General features: G+C 43.4%; 1 protein-coding gene across 4 annotated transcripts in view; it reads right to left on the reverse strand.

The window, feature by feature from the left end:
- The window catches only part of NXPE3 (neurexophilin and PC-esterase domain family member 3), a 64065-nt gene that overhangs the window by 5603 nt on the left and 30876 nt on the right, over positions 1 to 27586 (reverse strand). For 2 of the 4 annotated variants that reach the window (XM_019523704.1, XM_019523703.1), the window contains 5 exons: positions 22611 to 23371; positions 19128 to 19201; positions 15631 to 15684; positions 12678 to 12881; positions 8233 to 10900 (listed from right to left, as the gene is read on the reverse strand). In XM_019523704.1, coding sequence (XP_019379249.1) covers positions 10350 to 10900; positions 12678 to 12881; positions 15631 to 15684; positions 19128 to 19201; positions 22611 to 23371 — 1644 coding nt within the window. In that variant the 3' untranslated portion in view covers positions 8233 to 10349. Of the gene's footprint in view, positions 1 to 8232; positions 10901 to 12677; positions 12882 to 15630; positions 15685 to 19127; positions 19202 to 22610; positions 23372 to 27586 lie in introns of those variants that run through there. The other 2 variants (XR_002098720.1, XM_019523705.1) reach the window with 2 other exon arrangements.

Below are 27586 nucleotides of genomic sequence, written 5' to 3' on the forward strand. Positions count from 1 at the left end.
TGTCAGGGCGGCTAGGATCTGGAACCAACTTCCAAGAGAAGTGGTGCTGGCCCCTACCCTGGGGGTCTTTAAGACAAGGCTAAACAATCACCTTGCTGGGGTTGTTTGACCCCAGTACTCTTTCCTGCCATGGCAGGGGGTCGGACTTGATGATCTGCTCAGGTCCCTTCTGACCCTACTACCTATGAAACTATGAAACTACTCAACCAGGAAACCAAGGGGAAGGGACCCCTGCCAGGGACAGGATGCACTGACAAACGCACAAAAGGTAAGAGAGGAAAAGGTGGAGGAGGGGAAAAGGGCCAGATACCCTTGGATCCCCTCCCATTCTAGTAATGGGGTACTCTTTTTTTCTAGTTAAAGTTTGATTTGGTAACTTTCCCATTGTACTTTCAGCTGCAAACAGTGGACTTATGATGTTAACAGTTTGACTAATGCTGTTTTAGAGCAGACAGATCAAACACATTTTTGCCGTATAGAAGCAGAGAAAAGTAGGGCTGGAAGGGGCCTTATGAGGAACAGGGAATTCATTTTGCCAGAGTTAGAATCAAGTAAAAAGACTACATATTCAACATATGTTCAAAAAACAGCCCCCCTGGCTGTCAGGGGGAAGGAGAGGGAGCTGCTGAATGACCTTCACCTTCGAGACACCACTCAAATCCCCCGAATACCCAAGCCAGTGTACCTAGTCAGGGGGCTGCAAGGCAAGGGGCTCCACTCCCCCAACCTTCCCCCCAGCTCTGGCCATCCAGCAGCCAGCAGCTCTCTCTCCTTTCCCCTGACAGCCCTGGGGTTGAGGTTGGGGCTGGGCACCAGCCCAACCCCACCTCCCATGCAAAAAATTACAAATTCCCTAAGGCACTCTGCTTTTGAATGTATTGTACTACCTGATTTAACCAGAGTTAATTTGTCATGCGATTGGCCATTTTTAAGGCACTCTGCAGCCATGTATGTATGTTAAGGCATGGCTGTAGAGCACTTTCAGGGAACAGATCACTCAAAAACTGTCTGTGCCCCCTTTGTCAACATGTGCACTGTGCTGGCTTACTTTAGCAAATTCCACTTATCAGTATTGTAACAGTAACCCTAGCCACAGTGCTACCCACAGCCATGTCCAGATTCAGGGTCTTGGGGTGTCAAATAGCCTTGGTCAACCTCCCGACCCCTAAGGCTGGGGCCACTGCTCTGTGGAGTGCTTTCTTGTTTGCCCACACACTGGAGTACATACAGTCTAACTATTTACACAGTGTATTATTTACAAAACAGTCAACATATGAATGAGGTTAATAGCAAAACTGGATATCAATATCTAATTGTCAAAGCCAGGTATCAAGGAACTAAAAACACTTTATGCCAATTGAATGAAAAACACCCTCGGTACAACTCCCCAGCTTAAACCTTGAGACTCAAGTGAATTTCAGGAGGAGCACACAAGGTTAACGCAAAACATCAGCTCTCCTTTACATTAGCAATATAGTAACATTGGCTGGTGCAGCTCCACTTGCATGGGGAAGAGAAGCTTTCCTCTGGTCCAGCTGTCTGTTGTATCAGCAAAAGAAACACACAATGTTCCCCCTCCCCCCAAAGCACCTTTATCCAATTCCCAGACACAGCACCTTGCGATGAGTGATAACTGATACAAACCCTTGGTTCATCACCCACACAGCCCCAGGCTGTTTTCTGTTAACTTTCCCCAGAGCCATCCCAGACCAACACCCTGCCCTCCTAGGCAAGTGTACCTTACCACTCTTTTTCCTCCCTATGGGTCCCTCTGCCTCACAGAGGGAGAAAGGATACCAGGTTGTCTTCTCCCCATCACTAATTGCAGCTTCTATTCACAGGCAGGCTGCAGTGTGCTCCTTCCCCAAGCTCTGTGGTCCCCAGGCTCCCCTCCCTTCTCTGGGCCCGGCTTTGTCCCTGGGTTGAGTTTCCTTCCCTCCCCTGCCTCAGGAGCCAATCAAAAACCATGTGTATGCTTTTGCAACACAACTGTGGCTGCAAACTTTCCCACTCTGCCTTTGCTGGGATTGTTAGACCTGCAGCCGTTACATAACTATTTAGTTTTATTACTAGAAGTGTATGTGAACTACAAGAGAGCCTTTGGGGGTGGGAGGGGGGTCCAATCTACTCACCCCACCATCCAGCACAGGCTGGACAAACCCCAGCTCGAGCTCCCTCCACTCCTTTCCATCCTAAAGACAGCACTGGAGCTGGGAGTGGGGAGCAGGGCTACAGGAGAGAAGCTGTAGCCATGCAGCCAACTCCAAACTGGAGTTTGATTGCCCACCCCCCACCCTATGACCCAACAAAAAATGTCTGTAGAGTCTGGGGGCACCGTTGCAACTCCTGGCACTTCCTGTGAAGCGCCATGAGTTACAGTGGGGAGCTGCACTTCTTTCAGTGCCCTCTACATTATGTTGGATTCTGTCGTATTTTACAATCAGTTCTCCCCTTCGCTTGCCTGAGCACTTCGCACCTAAATGAATTGAGATAAGCAGCTCTATCTATCTTTGAACTACAGGCTGCTTCCCGGTGTGCAAAATCTGGAGCTTATTGCTCCAGAGTATTTTGCTCCTGGAAGCACTGTTTGAATGTGCACCCAGGAGCAAAAAATTCCACAGCATATTGCTCTGAAGTTTATTCCTGCGTAGCATGTGGAGCCCGGCTGGAGCAGCCCAGCCTGGCAAGGGACCCAAGGGCTGCTCCAGCCTGGCTCCACGTGCTGCAGAGGGGCTGGCTGAAGCAGTTCATGAATATGTGATCTGTTTAATACTTGTGTGGAGTACTTTTATTTCCCTGGTTTTCTGTGGTGGGGAATTCTAAAAAAAATTAAAACTTTCTGAACATTAATTTTTTCTTTTATTCAGTTCATTTTCTGAGAGATCTCTGGCTTTCGTTAGATTTTAAGTGGAGCTAAAATTCTTTTTCAGATAAGTCTAAAAAACCCTCTTACTTATACTTGTCTTTTAGCATTCAAAATAGTCTCTCTTTAAACTTAATTTTTAAAGAGATTCTGTAAACTTAAATAGTCCTTAAAGACATTTCTGATTTCTCCCTTATCGAGTAATCCCATTGGAGTTAATGGGGCCAGTCTTTCTCTGGGATAAGTGTTGCTTAACCAGTTGCATATTCGTAAGTTAACTGAACTCTGAACTCAAGTATTTTGTAATTCAGTGGCAAGCCAAAAATGCTGAAGTGCTGATAGTCTTCCAATGCTCTTCCCACAATTCCCTTAAAAAAAACCAGACAAGTTCTCCCACATCTCACTGGTCATACAATTCCTTGGCGCACAGAACCATAGGGCAAGGACAGAAGCAATGAAGACACAATAATATGAGCAGCGCTTGACCCAGGCTAACCTGAGCAACATTTCCCCTTAACATTTAAAATACAAATTTTAAACTGATTCCATTTTTAAAGTCTATTTTTATAGTGACCGTGTGGGAAAAGCCTCAATGGCTCTAAGCTGATGTTTTTTTCTACCCAAAGAACATTTTCATCAAGCCCTATAGGCTTTTTTTCACCTAAGCATCAGTGTACACCAAACACCACTTTTCAAATCCCTGCTTGCAATAAACACACGTTAGTCTTAATTTTATAGCATCTTCTCATTGCATGAAAATCATTACACTTCCCGTTTTATTTCTCACCTGAGTATTTCATGGGAAGTAATATAAATACATGTGTTTGTGTTACGACTGAGAGCTTTGCAGCTGTCTAGGAGACAAATCCAAATTAAGATAACTAGATGTTTATAAACTAATGTTTGCCCATTACTGAGAAGTATTCCATTAAATCACTCTAAGCAAGGGCTCTTATTTTCTAAGCTATAACTTTAGCCTCTATTTAAATGTATACTATTTTAATTGGCTTGCTCAAGCACAGAGACTGCAATGGAACACACAGATTTTCAGTGTCCTTTTTATAGTATCCCAATCTTGTGATTACATCAGAATCAGGTTTAGCATTTTAAAATATGATTGGGGTGGTGTTTATGGAAGGATGTAAAGATGTGGCTTGGACATAATTGCACAAGATGTTAACCTCATCACAGCATGAAAGAGCAGCTTTTGCCCAGCTGCTGGGGGGGTCATCTCTTACGGGGTGGCGGGGGGAGAATCAGCCCCCCCAAGCCCTGCCAATAATTTGAACCCTGGCTGCTGGGAGCTTGTGGCAGTGGTGGGGAGCAGCCACAGGGTGTGTGGGCTCTGGGCTGCTGCAGGGGGGTGGAGCTTGCAACAGCTCCCCAGAACTGCTTATGTGGCCTGTGGAAGCCAAATAATTGCCCAGCTGTGATAGAGTGATGTTGTAGATTTTTCCAGGTGATATCTTTAACAGGACCAACTTCATGGTTGGAGTAAAATTAGACAAACTTTCAAAGGCAAGACTTTCTTCATCAGGTCAGTATGCTAAGAGGAACTTTTGTATACATAAAGTATCTTAATACAGCTGCATCTTTTTGTTTGCTGCTGCAGCAGCTCAGTTTTAGAAAAAGACTGATTCCCCAAAATTAGTGGCACAGGGAAATAAGAGTAGGATGATCCTTATGGGTAAAAATATGGCAAACCTTGTATCAGTATCAAGTAGATTCTATAATATAATTATCATTTTTTGAGTGTGAGCAAAATAAATGCAGATGATGGTAAAGCTGACCAAACAAAACTGAGACTTTTTTCAGTGTGTATCAGATTTTAAAGGTACTTTGTTAATACTTTGCATGAGAACATACGTGTGAATAATAAAAAGTTAAAATTTTACTATAGATTTATATTACAATAACATCTTGAGGCTAGGTCTCAGCTAAACATGTTTGTTAAGGTAGATCCAGCCCAATCCACTTGCAAAGAGAGATGTACATGTACAGCCACTGTGGAAGGAAGAACCAGGGCCCCCTGCAGTTTTAAGGGCTGCTTGGCCCACCAGCAGCTCACCCCTCCCGGCTGCAGGAAAGGGGGGCAGACTCCACAGGGGAAAAAAAAAAGGATCAGGCCTCTTCCCGCTTCTGCCTTTAGCAGGTGCCTGCTGAAGGCAGCAGCAGTGAGGGACCTGATCTTTTTTTTTCTGTGGAGCCTGTGGCCTATATCTGAAGTGTAACCAAGGTAGTAGTTGGTGGGTGGTTGGTTATTCAAATCCATTTACAAGACTTTAAAACACTGTTTACCTTAGGAACAGAAACCATAAAGTCACTGCTTTAAAAATATTTTATTTTATTGCTGGTGGTTATGTCTTTAGAGATTAACATAATGCATACACAGCGGGCAAGATAAAAACAGGGTTACAATTACATTTGAGGCTGATATTTAGAAGTGTAGTGTCCTTGGTTTTCAACATTTTTAGCACTAATAATTTTACTTTTTACTCTACCCTTTTCCCTTCCCCAAAACAATAAATATGAGTCCTTAACCAAAAAGTTGTCACAATTTTACTATTTCAGAAGTCCATGCCCTAAATAAAATTATCCATAGGCATAACTGAAACTAATTTCAAAGGAAAAAGCAGAAATATACCTTCTGGCAGTTCTTTCATTCCTTGCCCCACCTTTCTCCCCCCGCAATCTGACCCTCCTTGAAACTGCTAATATAGCATCAATCCTGCTGCAATTCATCCCATTTTGCACATTTCTCTCAAAATAAAGTTTACTTTAACTTGTCAGGTACCTTACTACCCAAAACTTCCAGTGGCCTCCCAACACTTTCCTATGCAGCAAGTACTCTTGCGGTCAGCCATAAGCATGGGCAAACCAGCTGTGAGGTAAAGAACCAGGCCAGCCAGAGGCACAAGTTAAGCTGCAGGGTCCATGCTCTTAGCCAGCTGCATAAAGAAACATGATTAAACACAGGCATGTGCTACACAACCATGAATAAAAGCATTAAACCCTATAGGTCAGAGGCACAACATGTACAGCTTCTGCCAGAATGGCTTATCACAACACCAGCACCATGGCTTACTCACTTCTCATGCTGCCTTAAATCCAGTGCTGGCAGCAAAGTGAATTCAACCTGCCATTTGGGGTCCCATACAAAATCGGAGCACAACAGAAAGCAGGTGGCCAAGACAACACAACACAGGACCAGGCCTTAGGAGACATGGTTCTGTCCCTGGCTCTGTTATTATAGTACCTACTGACCTTGAGTAAGTCACATCTGCAAAATAAGGTTGTTCAAGTGCTTTGAGACTTATCAATTAGGCCTGTTCAAAGTGGCTAGCATTTGCTTTGGATTCAGATTTGGCCAATTCAGGGGACAGTGATTTGATTTGATGATTTGAACCACTGTTCCAAATCACTGTCCCAAAAGCAGAAATCACTGTCCCAATCGCAGAAATTCAGCCAAATCTGATTGGGAGATTCAGCCACCGCCAAATTAGCCGAATCTTTGAATCAAACAGCCCCCATCCCCCACCCACTCTCCCAGTCCTGCCCCACCCGGCCCCAACATCCTGGCTCTTTAAAAAAAAAAAAAAAAAATAAAACCCCAGCTTTCACTAGCGGCTGCAAAGCTGGGGGGGGGGGGGGAGGGGGTTGTGGGGTTCCCCACTTACCCCATGCTGCATTGAGGGGCTCTGCCACAAGTCCTCAGAAGCTCTGACAGCCGCTGCAGCAGCCAGTGAGTTCGGGGCTTTTTTTTTTTTTCTTTTAAAGAATCAGGAGCTGGGGCTGGGCAGGGCAGCTATCGATGGGGCTGAGAGAGCAGGCAGGGATGGGGGCTTGTTGCAGAGCCCCCCACACAGTGCAGGGCAGTGGGGATCGCCTCCCCCACCCCCTGCCGGCAGCAGCCAGCAAGTACAAGGCTCTTCTTTTAAAAAAAAAACAGGGACCTGGGGCCGGGCAGGGCAGCCATGGGGTGAGCAGGCAGGTGATGGAGCCTAGCAGGAGTCCCTCCATCGTCCCCTCTCCCCTCCTCCAGTGCCTTCAACCCCCTATTTACCAGCACAGAGTCCAGGTCCAGCTCCCTGTGGCAGTAAGCAGGGGCTACCCGAATCTTTTCCGAATTGATTCGGAAAGCTTCAAATAGATTCAAACCTTTTTACTGGTCTTCTGATTCAATTCCGATTCAGAGATTCAGCCACTGAATCAGGCTGAATGTCCTCTGAATCAAATCAGCACCCAAAGCTTTGCACAGCCCTACTATCAATGAGGAACAACTAGAACAAATCAGTGCATAGGACTCATTTCAGGGCATGTTGCCAACATACTGACAGGAGCCTGCCACTTGGATCTGTGTGTTTTCACCTGATGCACAGTGATAAGTGGAGAGAGACAACAAAAAGACAGCACAAGGGAAAGATGGCCAGGTAGGATGCTTCCTTTCCAAGTAGTTCCTTCTCCTTTTTCGCAATAGGGTCCATGTAGCCTCTCAACCATAAAGAAAAAAGGGAACAAAACACCAGGATCCCTCTCTCTCACACACATTCACCCCCACCCCCCAACCCACCCAGCTCTCTGACAGCTACAGAAGAGCCACAGTAAAAAAGGGATGAAATGTGGATGCTGCTTCAAGCAGCATCAAGTTTCAAGTATTTTTTGGATCCCTGCAGAGGGGAGTCACAGTGCGGCAATGGTTGGATAATCAACTATATCAGTGAGCCTGGCCTGGCTACAACGGCAACAGCTGATGGGGGACTGTGCGTGGCGTGATCCAAAGAATTATGGCCCAGAATACCTCCAGCTCCCCTACCCCTAACTCCAACATCTTTGCTGACTCTGACATCCAGGATTAAAGGTAGCAAGAAACCAAATCAAATTGATATTCCTTTTCTTCCCTGCCAACTCTAAACCTCTACAACAGGGGTGGGCAATTATTTTGGGTGGAGGGCCACTTACTGAGTTTTGGCAAGCAATCGAAGGCCACATGATAAGCAGCTAGGGGCAGATAAGTATTAATTTTCTAAATTTTTTAGGGGCCCTACGGGCTGGATAAAATGGCCTGGCAGGCTGCATTTTTCCCACCCCTGCTCTACAAGATGCTGCTGAAGATGACAAAATTAGCACCAAAAAGAACCAAGGGCAGCAAGAAACAGAAGGACTGTGCTGACCGGCAACACGTTCACCCACGACCTGAATACATTTTAAATGAACATGTGATAGGGGTGAACGAGGAGAACAGAACTTTAACCCACAAGTTAAAAGTTTCCTTCTAACTCCCGGTGCTTGTTTCTGGATTGTGAACCTTTCCAACAGTATTTCAGCATAATTAGGTTAAAGGCTCTGCCTCCTCTAAAAGCTACATGGCCAAGCTCAGTGGGCTTTTATTCATTTGTTTCATGAACAGGCTGATAGAAAAGTGATTTACCTTCAGACACGAATTGACACAGGCTTGTTCATCAGCAGCTAGTAATTCTACTAACACCTCCAAACAGAGAAAGCACCACCATTTCAGACACTGCTTTAAGGGGCACAGGAGGCAGTCAGAAGAGCCAAGGGAAACATCAACCCCTGAATGCTTATCCTGGAAAGTAAGAACCATATTTTGCCTCAAGGTGCTTGTATGTACCTTGGTGGCAATGGAGTCATCTCGCAATATCACTTGCTTCCAGTCATTTTTAACTTGTTTTGAATTGTTTTCTTTGTAAGTCCACAAGTTGTGTGCTTGTAATTTTAGATCTTACACATTTCAATTTATTTTTAAATGCCTTCCAATTAAAACTTTTATTAAAAACAAAAAACAAGCCTATACTCTTACTGATGGCATAAATCCTGTTCAGACTCCTGCAGCAAAGTCCAGACCTCCAATATGGAGAAACACAATTGTAAATATACAAAAAAAATTCAGGCAGTCAGTTTCATGCAACATGCAGACAGACCTTGCCAATATTGGACTGCACAAGCTGTCCAAAACACAGAAATAGTTTGCACTAGTGGAAGTTTGTACTCTAGAAAGCTGCTAGATTATGCAGAAATGAATCTGTTGAAAAAAAATGGGGCAACAACTGCCAAATCTAAAAGCAAATGAGCCAGAAGATCAATCAAACCAGTCAGAGCACGAACTTACAATAACACTGTTGAGAGATGGACTTAACATTCCATTCACTCCCTAATCCTGTTTGTACAGTATGTCCTACTTGGTGTATACCTCAAAACAAAATTTAATCCTTAACAGGAGCCCAGTCATGCAATAACAAAACAAAAAAACAGACTCACCTGACGGGGGGGGATGAGGGGGAACACATTTTTGAAAGGAAATATTTAAAGTGATGAATACTAGTTTCTGCAATTTTCTTTTTTTCAGGTGCAGGAGCTACCAAAGGTAGCATCGTCATTGTCCATCTTTCCCATTTCAGATCCACCAGTTGATGAGACAACAGCATATCAAAGCTTAATATATACATAGCAGTCTGAAAATAAAGCTAGTGCTGGCTATTCAGACGATTTAGCAGCCATTCTATAAACACCACTGATGGCTGATTAGTGTGCTATATCACTGTCAAAAATATTCCGACAATTCCAGATTTTTAGACCGTGCTTTCTTGACTGACACTGTGGTTTTAGGACATCCCTTTCAGTCTCCAGACTAGGATTTTAGAACAACCATATTGTGCTTTCATACTGTGCTTTTCTGGGTGTGGGCATATGAACAGTTTACCAAGGGAAAACAACAGACAGGGTTTTAGCATGCATCAGCTGTGTCATGATAGCTCCCTGTGACCACACGCTTTACCTGTGGTAAATGGAAAAATTAAAGAACAGTAGGTGTGTTCTCTTCTACTGAGAGCTAAACTCCTGTAGTTTTCCTTCCTTTTATTGCAGGGTAAGAGCACACACTCAAAAAGGCAGTTCTTCTGAAAAAACGACACAAAGAAATACCCTGCCCCCAGTTTAAACTTGTGGTAAATTGTTCATATGTTCATTTCTTTTGACTGTAGGAGTCTGGGAATGTCCTTTCTACATACTGGCTCCAACTCTGGAATAACAAAAGAGACTGCTCCTAAATAATCCTTCCCACTGAGGTAGGACTGGACTTTGGGAACAGTATCAATGCTGTGTGAATGCTCATGCAGTACAAACTATCAATAAAGCTAATAATTTAAAGAGCTTTCCTTCTGAGCCTTGCTTTAACTTTAGGAGCTCCCTAGTTATCTGAGATAATTTACAAGGTCAAGAGGAAGCAACTGTACAGGAAGATATAAATACAGCCTGAATTTAGCTGTAGGAAGTCTACTTCCTTTTACTGCCACTCCTTACAGCTGTCAACTTAAAAAGCCAAACAACTGACCTCCCTTGCAACTGCAGTAACTGTAAAGTTTGTCCACATCATTCTTGGTTTTATTTTATACCTCTGACAAAGAGCAACTTAGTTTCACTACAGCAAAACTTGACATGTTTGCCTATGAACTCCTTTTCACCAATTGTGCTAAGTTTCTAGAGGACAAACAAAGGACAGGAAAGCATCTATCTGATTCTTAACAATGACGTCTTCTGGATGCAAATTATGTGGCAGGTAATGAGCCAGTGACATCTCCCAAGCATCCACAAAGAACACAGCAATTCCTGAGAACATTTTCCTCATGATTGTGTCAAGCTGAAAAGAATACCAGTCACTGTTGAACAGGCTCACTTCTGGCCCAAGCTCCTGGACATTAGCCGTTCGGATGACCACCACTGTTTTGGGGCTGCGATCGAGCAGTCGCACGATTGACCTCCGAATGTTCCTCAGTCTCCGGATATACACCTCCAGAGGGAAGGTGCTGAAGTGCGACCATATGGTTATGGCTATCACGGTGTTTCTACCGCCTACAATGCCATTTAGCTCATTGGCAATGTAGCGTAGCTCGCTGGTGAAGACTGTTGTAAAGCGAATGGGTGGTCCATGACAACGGAACTTCAGCAGGACGCTGTGCTTCAGGTCCACGGACATAAAAGGACCCACGTTTTTAGGGCTCCCAAGGTTAAATTCCACTAGATCTAAAATGTAAAAGAACAAATATTTGTTTCCTCATCTGCCATCTTCTACCATCTCTAAAACAGCATTTGCACCACTTACAGTCCAAACAGAGAAAAAATGTTTAGTATACAAGGGTGACATCTTATTCTACCAGTTAGGTCCCTAAGTGGACTTAGGTGCAAAGTATGCTCCCTTTTCTACCTTGTTCAATCCCTGAAAAAACATTAACTTGTCCATTTTGGTAACATACCATCATCGCAGCCTTAATACTAACTCACAAAAAGCAGCAAGCAGGAGAACAACTCCTTCACCTGCTGCATTAGAAAATTTTCAGGGCCTTACAGCCAATCCTAATTTACCATATTTAGGTGGCTAAATTCACTTAGATGCCTAACAGGTGGAACAGCAACTGGCCCAAAGCATCTTAACAATACAAGAGATGCACATGATACATCTGAACTTCAGCTGATCACTATTGGAACACTAAAACAGCTTTACTGAAATGCCAACCAATAAAAAACCCCACCATCTTTTATTAATTTCAGATGAACTGTTTCCCCCACCCCGCACACCTTCTTGCAAAAGAGCAGCCGTGCAAGTATATCTTCTCCATTATAACACTCCTCTAAGTTCAGAAGCAACAGTAAGTTATCCTGCCCTTCCCTTCCCTCCCACCATCATCTTTGGCAACCTTAAAACTCAATTTAGAGTTTAAGATAACAAGTTTAAAATTTTATCAATAATATTTAGCTGAGGAAAAAAGGACGAGGAGCCATTACTTGGACTGACCCCACCCATGTATTTATGGTTTCCACTAACACATTTGAATAGCTTTATAAAGGTGTGATGGAAAATTCAGTTACTGACACCTGAATGTTATTATCCAATAGGAAAGGTCAAAATGGGAGAATGAGTCCAAGAACACCCCATAAAAAAAAAAAAGTAAAATTATATTGCTGAAATATTACAGGCACTATGATGCCCGAAAGAAGTTACAGCATGCCCCCTGGTGGTCAAACTTTAACATAACCACTTATCTCAAAGGGTTAAACAGGGTTAAAGCATTGATGTAGTGATGGCCCAGAAAAAAATTGCAAGCAGGAAGGTTTTTTGGCAATATCTTTTACTACTGGACCAACTGTATCATTGGAAGAGACATTAGACAAGTTTTTGGCCACAAAGTGTCCTTCTTCAGGTCTGTAACATGAACAGTCTTGATTTAAAATAGGCAGAAGACATTCTCTAGTGCCAATCTGATGGTATACTAATCCCTATCAGTTCAGTAGGATCCTACAGTATATCCTAATGCGTGTCCCATCTTTACTACAGAATTATGTTGCCTGCCACCTTGCCAAATATTTATTTGAAATCCTTTTGCTGTCCATCCTCCTCTAGCGTTTCCCCAACTCCCCAGGAGTTTGACAGTAGGGTACGAAAAGACCAGCTGAACATGTAGGTAGATGTGGAAGATGTAAAAACTTTCTAATTCAGCAGTTAACAACCTATGGTCCACAGGCCAGATCAGGCCCACACAGCTACTGAAACTGGTCCACAAACGTGGGGCTTTGATGATGTGTGCTCTCCCATGCTGCAACAGGAAGAAACGGTGATGACTGGCATCTGCTATGTGCCACAGCACAGAGAAGCAGTGGTGGCAACAGCTGCTGGGTCCTAATGCTTGTCCCCTACCACCTCTGACCCAAGGTGGATCATTTTGGCCCACAGCCTGAAAAGGTTGCCATCCACTGCTCTAATCCTTTCCAGCAAGCACCAAGAGAAAAATAAACAAATAATAACCCGGAACAAATGCTGTCAGATATTCAAACCACTGCCTTATTGTAGAATCTCCAAACAAGTAGATAACTTTTCCTTGTAAACATCTGGTAACATCAACAGAATTGTTGAAGTGATGAATCCACTGTGTTCTTGGCCTCCACTGATCTTCATAATAGTAACCGGAAGGGAAAACATCTGGAGCTTGTCTCTCCAGATTGCCTGATTCTGGAAGAGAAAAATTCCTCAAGATTAATAAGCTACTATAGAAAACAGTCTCCATAACTTTCGTCCAAAAAACATTGCCCCACATCTTAAAACAAAGCAGCATGACAGAGGACAGAGATTAACACCCAACCTATAACATTATCATGTAATATGAACAAAACTAATAATACGAGATGTCAAGCTACTAATAGTTAAAGCTATTTAACTAGGCTTCCCATTCAAAGACCCTGATTCCAGTTGCTTACAACTTTGCCTAATTTAAATAATCCAAACTGAAGTGTTCCACATACGATGTTTGCCCGAAGCTGATTTATTTATTTTTTTTAATTATTAGAAAGCTGCAGCAAAAATTACTTTTAGGAAAATTTACACTGTTTTATCCATGTTATAAAAATGGGTTACAAACGTTACTTAGAGAAGTCCTGATGGACTTTTCCATGCTATGGAAAAAAGGCTTGAAACTGGGCATCTGGAGATTAACTGTCACGAATATGCCTTTTGCCATTACCATGAAAATCAGTCCCAAAACTAGCCATGTAACAGGCCTCAATAAAATCTTAGTCTGCACAAACTCGATAGAAACTTGTTCAAGTTTGCCGGCTAACTTCTTCCAAGATTCCATCCTCACTGAGCATGCTCCAGCCTTGGGCCACAAAGAGCTGGGGAGGATTTTCCCTGCAATCAGCCCTTCTTTCTGCTATTGGTTGCTGTGGGTCCAGGTATCAGGACTGAAAGCCAGCAACTTGACTTCCTTGTGCCTTCAGTGTTGTTCCTGCTGGCTCCCAGGCACCCTGACTTGTATGCAGAGAGGACAAATCAGAACTGAAGGGCTTCAAATTTGGGCAAAAAGTCTGGAATGGAGACCTGGGGCACAAGGAACTGGTTTGGCAAAGATTTGAATGGGGATACTCTCAGGAGAACAGAAAAAAAAGAAGCGTCTAAGCCTGGGGAAAGTGAGGAGCAGGAGGGCCAGAAAGGCCTGTGCCCCCTTGAAGTCCAGATTGGAATTCAGGATTCCTTAGTCTCTCCATTTTACTGTCAAAAAATATCTCTGAGACTCGCAGATAAGAGTGAGCCTCATTCCCCTGAAGTGGATGGTCCATATGAAGGATGACAACCTACAGTGGCCATCAATTTCTCAATTTAGCTTGATATGATGCTACATGAGGGAATTTATTTTTCAGTTCGCTTTTTTGAAAACTAAGATTTATGTGTACACACATGTGCATACACAGTTACATTCAAGACGTGAGGATGAAATCACTGTACTCAGAAATTAGGAAATACCAGAGTTAGGGTAGCCCCATACAACATTGCCTTGAGTGATTATATGGATTACAACAGGACTTTAATGACATGGCCAAATGCAATTTTTTCCACAGGTCCCCTATTTCACACCCACCTTTACACCATGTGGTGTGCTTTGCAAAAAAACTGAACAATCAACACTGCAGGCAACATCACAGAGTACTTCATATATGCAAACCACAGTCCACATTGATTTTAAGCACTCTGAAAAATCATGTCCTAAGCCAGGGTTGGCAATGTTTTGGGGCAGGATGCCAAAAACAGCTGCAACCTTGACTTGTAAGATGTTAGCATGCTAGGGGCGGGCCTGTTCCTTGTTGTAGCAGCATAGCCCCAGCCACTGCCCTGCCATCCACCCCGAAGCATGTGCGCCAAGTAAAATGCCTTCATGTGCCACACATTGGTATGCATGCCAGGGGCTGCTTACCCGCATCTTAATTATCTTAAGTTAGGCACCCAAAATTAGCAGGCACTTTTAACATTAATCTCTTTGTATCCCTTTGCCTTACTGAAATGTTGTAAACATAAATTACCACAAATAACTCAGATGCTGTGTAATGAGGAATACCACAGGACAGTTATTCAACTTCCATGAAGTCAGGGGCTGCATGCTTCACAGTCTGCACCACACCACATGGGCTGCACCACCAGGGACTGCATACCCCATGGGCTGCACCAAGGCAAGCTATGGCCCCCCTTTGCACCAGACACCCTGGGGTCTCCCTCCACACTGGTGCACTGGCAGGCCTGCTATCACCCCCTGCCCCCAGACAGACTGGGGGTATTTCAGGCCTACGACCCACCACCACTATACTGTGCGCTCATGACCGCCCCCCCGCCAACTCTTCAACATACCACATGCCCCAGGCTCACTCTCAACTCCCCACACTGCCCTATCCCCTGGCACAGGGACAGGATGGAGCAGCCAAAGGAGAGAGGGGGAGCTTGGAGATTTCAGCTGCTGCTGCAGCCAAAGCAATGCGGTGAAATGGTTGGGCAGGAGCCCAGGGGCCACAATTTAAATCCTCACAGGGTGCATGTTTCCCACAGACCACCAGTTGGACAGCCCTGCTGGAAAAAAAGTAATAATTTTAAACTTCTGATGCAGATTTTGCCAGGCATTAGATCAGACACACAGCCCAGAAGATAAAACTAAATGCTTATTATGTGCTCACTCAGTGAGCACCATGCTTTCTGTGTACTGAATGAGCAAGGGGTGTGTGAAAAAGTAGCATGCAATAATAATATGATCAAGTTTGTTTCATACTGCGAACACCCAATGGACATGCTTCATTCTGTTATTTCCTAGTTTTTAAGATGGTGATATATAATCTTAATATTCTTTTTTATTCAGCAGTTAAGTATTTTGGATGCCTTGCAGTTCAGAAAAGTTGGTCTTCCAATTTTACAATAGTTATAATCTGGAATAAGAAGTCATTACCTTCATATTTATACTGGTGTGACAGAACAGAATCCCGCTTTAAATGACTAAAATCTAAGAATTAAAACAAAAATAAAACAAAACATTAAACCCCCCCATAAGTTGCAAATAAATATGTTATAACAGAGCCCTTGAGAAAATAAAAATCTTTAAACCAATTTTTAAGACTGCATTGCTCTTGCACTTATCCCTGTAGAACAGAAGAGCCCTCTACACCCACATAAATGCAGAAGCAAAGAAACCAAATGCATCTTCCATAAAGGACCCACATACACATGATCCTGATTGTGGCCATCCCTGTGGAGTTAATGGAGAGAAATGCTGAGCTTCTGCTGTCAGCCCTTCCTAACTAGCCATTAATTCTAAGGAAATACTGCAGGGTCTTTGATCATCAATAGTTATCATGCCACTTACACAGGACTTGGACATAATAACTGTAACTGAAGCCATGTACACACGTTTCAGTGGAAGAATTCTCCCAGCTTTGCTCTCTTGGTAGAAACACTTACTTGGAGATGTCTGTATATACATTTGAATGCTGAACCCTGAAAAGCAGAGCTTGCAGTGCTGACACTGTGCAACCAGGGGGCCCTAGTGCACACATCTTCGGGCAGACTTGGGAGTCTGCAGAGCGAGACAGACGGCAGAAGTGCACAGGGCAGCCCTGAATGGCTGACACAGACTGATCAGTCAGACTGTGCATTCTGTTCTGGAGCAGCAGAGTCTAACGAGCAATGCACTGTCTTCCTGGGAGGGAGGGAGGAGGGATGGGAAGAAAGCACCCTTGGATGCTGGAAGACTGTGCTATGGCATCTGTTATTAAAAGAATGTGTGCAGATGTTCACTCTCCCTTAAGAAACTCCCTTGGGAATGATTATTTTTGTCCTGGAGCAGCCATTTTTATCCCGAGAGAAAAATCCTGAACATCTGTATGCTCATGGCTTCTCCTGGGAAAGCAGCGTTTCTCCCAGGAGAAACTGAATGTCTGTATGTGGCCTAAAATTCATCAGCTTCTCAAGACTAAATCAAGGAAAACTCAGCAGCGTCACCTGCGGGTTTCAGAGACAAGAAGGAAAAAATGCTGTTGGCCAACTAGAGTTATAGAAAAGTAGGGCTGGAAAGAACTTATGGAAGAACCTTTAGTCTAACCCCCTACTCTAGGCAAGATCATCCCTATCCAAACCAACCCATACAAGTCCTTGTCTAACTTTTTCCTAAAACTACAGAATCAACCCTGTCACAGAACAAGGCATATTGCCCAAAGTCACCTAGAGTGCTTATCAGTGTCCCACGGCTACAAGTGCTGTTAAAATGTACTCAAGACATACAAGGAAAAGGGCCATTTCCCCACCATAGAGAAAGGCAAAAACCCCAACAGTCCATGCCAATCTGACCATGGGATAAATGTCCTTCCTGATCCCAAATGTGACGATTTGTCTGACCCTGAGTGGACGGTCAAGACCCTCTAACCAATAATTTCTGGGTTTTAGTGCCAGTAAAAGTATTGGCACATCCCAGTTAAAACCCTCAGCTTTGGCTGCAGACAACCTCCAATACTTCTGAGGAAGGCAGGAAAACTAACCCCATCACCTGTAGCACCAGTTAAGGGTGGGAGGGAAAAATCCTTCCTGGCCTCATGAGGCAACCAGCAAGGCCCAGAAGCAATTAAACCAAAACACTTCATTCTTCTCTGCAACCAGGGGATAAAAAGCATGACTCCACACACATATTATACCCTCTCAGTGGTCGGCAACATTTTTGGGCAAAGTGCCAAAAACACCTACAACCATGACTTGTAAAATGCTGACATGCCAGGGGTGGAAGGCAGAGGAGCCACAAGGGGTCTGATCCTTATTGCGGCACTGCAGTCCCTGGCCCCTTCCCCACTGTCTGCCCTTAGGGGCACATGCAACCCCCATCCACAACGAGCCAGAGCAGGGTTCTGTGGAGCATGGTGCAGCCACTCGCATCCTCTCAGGTGCCTGCCACAGCCAGCTTGCACTCTGGGCGGGCCTCTGCTGCTCACCAGAGCCTGAAGCAGGTGGCAGGGAAGCTGCAAGCAGCTTCACGAGGGTCCATGGAGCCCCGGCCTCGCTCACTGTTGGTAGCAGGGTGCACATGCAGCTTGAGGCAGACAGTGGGGAAGGGGCCGGGGCTTCACTGCCATAGCAAGGATCAGGCCCCTTGCAGCTCCCCCGCTGTCCAGCCTGAGACGCACGTGCCAAGCACTGGCACGTGCTGGGGGTTGCCTACCCCTGCTCTAACTGGAGAGGCAAAACTACCCTTTGTACATCCGCTCCCTAAACTTATTCAGGATGCTTTAATATTCTTTTATAACTAAGCTCATTGTGGGGCTCTACTTCATTTTCTGTCTGCCGAATATGGTACTCTCTGATGTCAGCCTGCTCTGAGCTGCTGGGCTTTCTTGTAATGAGACACACAGACAGACAGCAGACAGAGAGTATGTGTATGCACGCGCACACACACACACACCAGAGGGGGAAGGTCCCAAGTTTTCAACTCTTGCTCTTTATAGAGCACTCCAAGCACAGTTACTCCTAGATCATCCCTGACTAATACTTGTCCAACCTCTTCCTGAAAACCTCATAAAACAGATTCTATAGCTTCCCTAGGCAGCCTACTCCACTGTCTCACTGTTCTAAGTGAAGACTTTTCCAATGCGGACTATAAACCTACTTCAGTCTTAATGTCCCAGCCTCTCTGTTAGCAGGACCTAGGAGTGAAAAAGCTACAATATGTCCTTCTGTTTAGGCTAAGCTCTTCAAGACAGGGATTATCCTTTAAACATCCCCTTGGGCCTCAAGCAACACTTTGAAAAGCCACTAGTTAAGCAGCAAGTCTCTTGTGTTGTTTCATTTTCTGCATTTTTCTTTTTAGTGAGGAACATCTGAATAAAACGTCTATGTGCATTGAGTGTACAAGTAAGCATGAACACACTATAGACTGTAAGCTCCTTGGGGCAGGGACTATCTTTTTGCTTTGCATTTGTTCAGTGCATATTGCAATGGGATTCTAGTTCAGAACCACCACCCCTATACATTGTGGTTTGGTTTTGTTTGTTGTGGTGTGGGTGGGTTGGGTTTTTTTGGTGCCTTTTTAAAAAAAAAAACAACAAAACACACATGGTAAACCATTAACTACATTGCTCAGGAAACCTGTGAGATAAAATTCTTAGGAATGATGGGGAAAAGTGTGAAACTGGTTCTGCTAGTCTAATTTGGGAAGGCAGTTATTATAATGTGCATATACTACAGTAGTACCCAAAGGCTGCTGTGTGACACTGTTAAGAGAGAGTTTGTGACAGAAGTGCTCACAACACTGTGGTAATTGATGCATCAACCTTTTAAAGAAAATATGTTTTATGACAATAGCTGTGACAAAGCTATTTGTATATTAATATTTAACTCATGATTATTTTTTCTTTCAATTGATTTAACCATAAATTACAAAACAAAAAACTTGAAAGCTTACTTTACCTGTAAATCTCAGGGGCTTTACAGTCACTGAATCCGGGCCACTGGAGAATACTGGCATTTTGATATTCACATCACTTGAAGAATAATTAAAAAAAAGGATATATAATGTAACAATACTGCTACGCCATGCTAGTTTTTAGCCTCAGTTTCTCCTAACTCATTTGTGCACGCACTGAATACGCAATAAGATTTTTTGTTTTTACTTCTACAATGTTCCTTAGCTTCAAGACCTCTTTCCAGTATTAATTCCTCCTCCCCCAGGGGGTGCTATTGTGACCTTAATTAGCCAAAATTTGACATCATATTTTAATTTTCACACTCATTTTTACAGGTGCAAACTCAGTGAGATGCATCAGCTTTAGCAATCAGAAATCTGTACAAGAGAGTGTAGGGGAAGCTACCACATAGATTCTGTAGGGTTCAACAGCATGGATATGCTATACCTGACCAACATACCACCAGATTGGAAAGGCTGATCTCCAATGCTAAAAGTTGGCCTCCAGTTCTCTTATCAGAATAATCTATAATCAGAGTACCACCTCGCATCAAAGTGGATAAAAAATACACAAAATGGAAGAAGAAAGCAATCAAGGACTGATTTTTCCAAGGAATATTTTTGTATGCCAGCAAAATCTGCAAACTGATACAAAAAAGAAGTGATGCAATCCCTCAAAGAAGAGCATGCTTCCTCGATTGCTTTAAAAGGAGGCCATGAGGAACAGCAGGTATACTGCAATGACTTTGAAGCTGTCTAGTGCTTAGAGAATTTAACTGGCTCAGCAATGTGATACAAACCCTATACATTTAGTGCTCCAAATTTGGAAGTCACAAAAAAGCACCCACCTCCCCTGCCCCCCCTAGTTTGAAGCCTCTGATCTATTTTGAAAATCTATATTGGGGAATTTATCCTATGTACCAATGATAAAAAACAAGATTTAAAGGCTAAGTGATTTTTTTGTTAAAGGACTTCCCTTCCCTAGTTCTCTTCCTCCCCTCTCCCTCCACCAACCCTCCCCAAGAACTATTTACCATTTCTATAACCCCTTTCATCTGAAGATTTCAAATTAATTTACAAACTTAAACAAGCCATAATTCTCTTTTGTAAGTACTGTTTACAAGCATCGTTCAGGTATTACAAGTAGAGGAAAGGTACAGTAGGGCAGTACCCGAGACGCTTAATGGTTCAAAGTGGCATGAACTACTTCAAATGGAAGAAAGAAAATTTCATGCAGAAGGGAAAGGGACAGGAGGAGGGGATGCTGCTAAAAGAGGTAATAAACAGGTTGTTTAAATTAGCGTTTCTCAACCTGTGGATCGTGGCCCAAAAAGCAGGTCTCAGGAATATATGAAAGGGTTGCAAAAGAACTTTAAAAATGGATTCTCCTTTAAAGGAGAAAAATGTGAGAAAGCATGGGTCTTCCTTGCCGGCTGGCAAAGCTCCAGTTTGCGAGGGGTTGCTTGCTTCCCCCACCATCCCCATTTCTACCCCTGTCCCACATGAGAGGGCTAAAGCCTAGAAACTGGGGCAAAAGGTCTGGACTGAGGCGCACTTTGTCAAAAATGGCCACTGATGTTTACAAGTGGGTCCTGGTACAAAAAAGGTTGAGAACCACTGGTTTAGATCACATGAAATGAACAAGGCAGTGAACACCTGGAGGGATACCAGAATGTTACAGGTAGGTAATCTGAGGCACGGAAATTAGTCAAGAATAAGACCCAAGAGAACTGATTCCTTGTTCTCAGGTATAAACACACACTGCATTCTAATTAAACTACATGAGAAAGAGTACCATCTTTCAGGCTTCCTTCATTTGAGGCCTGCATAGATGCATTACCCATACAAGCACTCTTACAAAATGCTTGCTTTCAGCACCTTTTTTGAATGGTATGGCAGTGCACAGAACTACTGATGCAATATAGCGGAGGGAAACCAGTACCACACAGAATGAGGCCCGCTGGCATCTATTCTGCATACTAGCAGTCTCCCTATCAGTCTTCCACCCCCAAACCTCAGAATTAAAGTGGAATCCAGAACACACAGACACACATATACATGCACAAGGATTTTGAAGTTAATTTATTTTGGCACCTTATGTAACAGATAAGGACTGCTTCCCCTTTGAAAGCTAGTTACTCAAGAAGAGTTTCCACTGCCAGTTCTTTTCCTCATAATTAAACTGCTGTGAGATTTAGCATTTGAAAGTCATCCAGGGCAATGAAAAATAGACCATGTTATGCCGAACATTTATGAAAGATTATTGTTTGCCAAAATATACCTGCAGCATTGAGGTTATTAGTGTAGTTGCAAAAACAAGAAATAAATATCAGAAAAAACACCACCACCGTTATACATGATGTTCTACTCCAAAGGTGGCTAAATTGCAGCACAGGTGACACAAGCCTCTGTATGTAGCACACAGCAGATTGAGGAGGGGACAGGCAGCATGGTGGCAGGTAGGGCAAGAAGCAGAAAGCAAAATAGCAAATTAGGCAGGGAGCATAGGGAATAAAGCAGAAAGCAAAGCAGCAGCTCAAGGGAAAGGGGATCCGAGTGACATCTGGGAAGGGGATGGGGTTAATTTGTGGCACACCTGCCAGAAAAGTTGGTGTAGTTTGTCTCAGATGATAAACTCAGAGCACAGGGGCTAACCTGATCTATTTCCAAAACAAACCAAATTGTTTAAGACTGAAACCTGCTGGCAGAGCAGCATGGCTGAAAACTTTCACTGCTACTGCTTGGGCAGGACTTTCTTCTGCAGATAAAGAGGGATGACTTCAGCCTGCATGGCTGTCATTCTAGCACTTTTCACCAACATTATATTTGACATGTTGCCTGATCCCTCTTCGATACATAACATGGCTGTAATTTAAAAACGGGACCATTCAATAAAACAAGACAGAACACCCATGCACAAACTGTGGACACACGATGCATTTACAACATTTTATACAGCAATACATGTTACATAGGTACCTGGAGTGGACAGACAAGACAGCTCTTCTGAGGTCACTGCCTGTAGTAGGCACTATATTACAGCACTTCACCCCAGTGGCCAGAAAGCCAGTAACAGAATCAAACAAAATTAGGGTGGGAAGGGACCTTAGGAGGTCATCTAGTCCAACCCCCAGCTCAAAGCAGCACAATCCCCAACTAAATCATCTCAGCCAAAGCCTTGTCTAGCTGGGTCTTGATGGAGATGCCACCTCTCTGGGTAGCCTGTTCCAATGCTTTACTACCCTCCTAGTGAGAAAGTTTTTTCCTGATATCTAACCTAATTTTTCCTTGCTGCAACTGCAATAGTCTGTTTGTATTGAGCAAGTGACCAAATATGTGAATATATAATCCACACATTACTGTAACTTGCCTAGTGTAAGAGTACATACAGTTGTGTAAAGCTACATTATGTGCGTCTGCTCCACATTTATGGCAGTGTGAATGTGTCTTGTGTCCACACCAAGTTACCCATTTACTAGCATACTTACTTTTGGAAGAAGAGATTCTCTGCTGCTGTCAGAAGGCCCTTTTGATATCCCCCCTTGGCATGGCTGATTCTGCTGGCACAGGGAAGTTTTCTGGGCTTGTAACAGAACCATGGTTCACCAGTGTAGAGATCAGTGAAGTTGCACACCGGAAGATCTCCAGGCAAACACACATTGCACACAGTTGTTTCTGAATTCCTTCCAGATCTAAATAAACTTTTAAAGTAAACTCTGTCTGGCTTTTCTTCCCGTAAGCGTCGAAGGACTTGGATGCCTTCGCTAGGGTGGACCAGTGACACAGACACTTTGACCTCCCCTGGCCAGAGCAAAATGAAAAAGACTTTGTAAAAACCATTCTGGTAATCTACAACCCTTCCAGTTGCACCAGCTTTCAGCACAGGAGAGTGGATTCTTGCCTGTAGATAGTCACCACCATACTTCTTTGGTTTGCCTTGAAAATCTTTCATACGGACTAACACCTCTAGCTGATCACCCACCTTGAGACGTGCCTGATGATTTAAGATCACAAAGTCGCTGTGGGCAGGATCAGTACTTCGTACAAAAGGGATTTTGTCTTCAGGGGGTTTGGGCCATTGTATAGCAGCAAGTAAGAATTCCTCTTCAGCTCGTTCTCTTTTGGACAAAATTTGATGCTCATAACCACAATAAAGTTTGCTGGCAATTTTAGTTGTCCGAGATGAAGACTGCTGGCCACCAGGTTCTGTTATCCAGTTTAACCCTGAGACTGTGCTGTGATCCAAGTGCTGGGGAGAAAGAAGCCAGAACATTAAACGTTACAAGTGACTAAAGTTCTGATCGGGAGATCAGAACTACAACCTGGGTTTGTTGGGAGCAGTGTAGCTAGTGACCAAACATCCCAGTTTCCTGAAAATATGCAGGTATATTTCTAAAAAACAAGGTGCCCACCTACTATTTACATAAAGGCTCCTCTCCACTGCTCTGACAATTGTTTAAATGCAATTTAAAGCAAAGGATTTTATGGCAACATTTTGGACATCTATGCAATTATATATTTTAACCAGAGGTCAAATTTATTCCCATTTGGAAAGTTAGGGTGTAGGTTTCATAAAGGTCACTAGTCTGATCCAACAGAGGAGAGGATCCAGAAACTGTCCCTGCAGAACTGAAAGAGATTTTCAAAAGTCAGCGAAGTTTAAATGTTGAATCTGCCCAAGCAGGGCAAACTCTAAAGTTGCTGGGATTTCAGAGACTGTTGTCAAAGCCAGTTTTTAAAACATTCAGATATAAGTGGCCAACAGCAGATCTAGGATTTTGAAAAGGGTGGCAATGGTCAGGATCAGGCCCTTGGACTCTAGAGCTGGCAGGACACAGCAAGCACCACTGGCTGCCTGTAGGAAGAGAGGCTGGGCAATCCAGCTCCGGCAGGATCAGGTCCTCAGCTACCGTGAACTGCAGGAGCAGAGGAGGAATCCAACCTGGAAGGGTGGGAGGCACAACATACCACTGCACCTCCTATAATGGTGGGTTCCCAATTTCTGCATCTTTGATAATACAGACCCAAGCCTCAGGATTTCTCCTCAATTAAAACTCATGTTAAAACAAGTGTGGTTATGGAGAATTTTTTCTGTAGATGATAGAACCTTAGAAATCCATACAACTCATCATTCATGTAATTTGCTAATTCTCTGTAGTTATCGCAGTTAATTCCTCACTGAGGTCTGACATCAACAAGGTTTCACAGCCTTACAAAAGATACTGCTATATATTAAAAACTGCACCTAAAATCTATTGTATTCAATAAAGAAATATAAATAAGGATATATTTTTATTAAAACAGACCTAGGTTTTCTATTTGCCGCCTCTATTGGCGGATTCAGTAATTCAGTGTATTTTCCAGCAATGTAGGAGAAGCTATACGATCTCAAATCAAACTCATCCATTTTGTCAAGTGTTAGAAATGATTTAATGAGACATTCTCACAGTACCATTGTATTGTCTTTGAGCCTTACCTGTCTGCAAGCTTAGACTAAACAGCTACAAGATTATTTACTGTTTACTACAAATCGAAACATGTAGCAGTTGTTTACAGCATTTCAGGCTCATTCTATTAACATTTGTTTTTGATGTAGTTGGAGAAGGTTTGCAGAGTCTCATACTGTCAATCCATATAAGCATATGTTATCCACTTAGGGCATCTTTACACATGCTTCGGGGTTTGGGAGGGGAAGGGAGAGGGAGGGGGCACTTTAATTAGAGTGGCTTTCGGAAGCCACTCTAATTAAAGCACCTGCAGCATCTTGGGTATTCAGTGGCCTATCCTTCAAAATGGGAGCAGGGGCGCTTTAACTAAAGCCCATTTGACAAGCTTTAGTTAAAGTGCCTCTGCCACCATTTTGAAGTTTGAGGATGCTGAGTATACATGATGCTGAGATTAATAGAGTCTGCTACGACGTAAATTAACTAGCACACATCGGAGCAGGAATTGAGCACAGGTGTAGGTGCCCTTACCATGCTTAGTATCAAGGCCAACTGTGCACATTTCATATTCAGTTCTCTTCTGTAAACTGACAGGAGAGAACAGAGACAAGAACACTTACCATTATAGTAAAGCTTACATTTTTTCAGACCAGTACCTTCCACCAGGAGTTCACAAATATTAACAAATTAAGCCTCATGCCCCTGTGAAGTAGTTAATTCATTAACCATGTCCAAATGTAGGACCATAAATGAAGAGCATCCTACAGGATCACCCAGAAAGTCTCTGGCAGAGTAGGAAATAAAATGCAAGAAATTCTAGCTCTGTCTTGATCTCAAATGCTTTGAACATAAGACTGACTATCCCTTCCTCTCAAATTTACAGGAGCTTTATTTATAGACAGAATGTTTTCAACAGAGTCTTCAAAATCCTTTTCCTGATCTTGCCTGCATAACATATGCAGTTCCCATGGTTTAATGGATGGCTGCAACAGACAGAGCTTTTGCAAATATCTAGCTGTACACATTTTTACTGTGGCGCACACAGTCTTTATTATTAAGCATTTGGTGCTTCAACTGCAGGGATATCTGAGGCGCTATAAAATGTAAAAATAACCATTTTTCTCCTTAAATAAGCCACACACAGAAGAGAAGAATACACAAGCAGTTAAACAGGCAGTAGCTATAATTACATAGAGAATATTCCAATCAACTCACTCAGGAAGACAAAGCTGCCATTTTTAATGCTGGGTTGATACTTTAGGACCTTCCAGGTTTTGCAAAGCCCTGAAACAACTTCCAGCAATCAAAATAGCTTAAGCAAAACAAAAATCTCCCCCACAACACATGCATCACCAAAGTAGACTAGCTAAGACAAAACCTTCCTTTGGGTCTCCCAGTGTTTTGTTCTGCCTTTGTGTCACAGATTTACAAGGTTTTCCTCAAGACACGGGCCTTTTTGCAGTTCCTCCTTTAGCTATCCTTACGGGTAGTGCGCCCCAAAGATCCTTCAGCAAGACTGGGCCCTTGGATTATAGCATATTTGTCCTTAGGAAGTCCAAATTACTGTGATTTTTGCTGGGGACTTTCCTTTGTAGGGAGCTAATGCAGTAGAATGCAACTACAGGGGCACAGGCAGCCTTTCCCAAAGTCTTTTGTTTAGCATCGCAAAAGCCACACAGCCCCTATAGCAGAAGTGCCTAGCCCAACATACCAAAGTTGTTCCAAAATCCATCTTGTTTCTTTGTTTACCCATACTGGACTCATGAAAGTTTGGGAGAGGATGGGAAGGGTTAGTCTCTAGATATCTGGTCTTTTTGTTCCACACTCTCTAGCTACTCAGTTATTGAGATTTTCATATTTCCTCAAGGTGCTCCATTCTTGAAGGCTCATTTTTAACCAACCCAGACATGCTCTACCGTGCCTCACTTCTGTAGCCCAGGACAAATGTTAACCCCTTCAGCCCTAACTAATAAATTACAATACAAATAAGAAAATCAAGATGTGTATGTTTATAAAAATTAGATTCCCTCAATCGTCACACTTTTCATTTAAGCTGCAAGCTCCTTGCGACAGAAATGACCAGAGGAGCCTCAGACATAAGAAAAAATTGTAAATTGTAGAAGAAAAGACAACCTGCTCCTCCTTCCCCCTCTTCCAGGGACTCCAAGTGCTGATCTGACCCAAGCCCTAAGTCACTGGGCAGGTCACATAGCAGGTCATCTCTGAGTCGTCTTTTTCCAGTCACTCGTATTGACATGGAAGGGAGTGAATTTAGGAAATGTGCCATATGAAGAACTGATGACTGCTGACAGATCACCATCTTGTCAGACCCATTATTAACATCTGGCTTGCTCCAGAACACCAAGAAACAGAGAAAAGCAATGCAGAAAACTCTCAACACCTAATCTCTTCAAGACCCAAAGGTCTCTAAGGATCTCCAACAGTGTCTCCGCAAAAAGCTTTCTGCCCCTGTCCATAGATGAAGGCAACATTGAGAAACTCTGGAAGAGGTCTAAAACCACCGTCCATACAGCCTGTGTTAAATCTATTGGCTATATCACACATTGACACTTGGAGTGGTTTGATGAGAGCAATGCTGAGACCCAAGCCCTCCATGACTGGAATCTCACTCTGCTTGGCAAGACAGCACCTCATCTCAGCAGCAGAAGAAAGTATATCGGTTTCTCAAAGTCAAAGCTCAAAGGAGGAACTGGGAATTCAAAAAGAAGTGGTGGCAAGATAAAGCCAAGGAAATCCAGTTCTATGCTGACAAACATGACATGCATAGCTTTTTCCAGGCAATGGAAGCCATTTATGGCCCAACTTCCCACGGTCCTACTTTCCTGCAATCACAGGATGGCTCAACACACCTCAAAGACAATGAATTTATCCAAGCTAGAGAGAAAGAGCACTTTTAGGTACTCCTCAACTAGAAGCAAACTGTGGTAGAAACCACCACTGAATCCATCCCCCCAGCACCCTGAAAGGGGATCCCTCACCAATGCTCCTGTCCTAGAAGA

The sequence above is a fragment of the Gavialis gangeticus genome, unplaced genomic scaffold (assembly GCF_001723915.1).
Source record: "Gavialis gangeticus isolate Ggan-Ray unplaced genomic scaffold, GavGan_comp1, whole genome shotgun sequence".
Taxonomy (NCBI): Eukaryota; Metazoa; Chordata; order Crocodylia; family Gavialidae; genus Gavialis; species Gavialis gangeticus.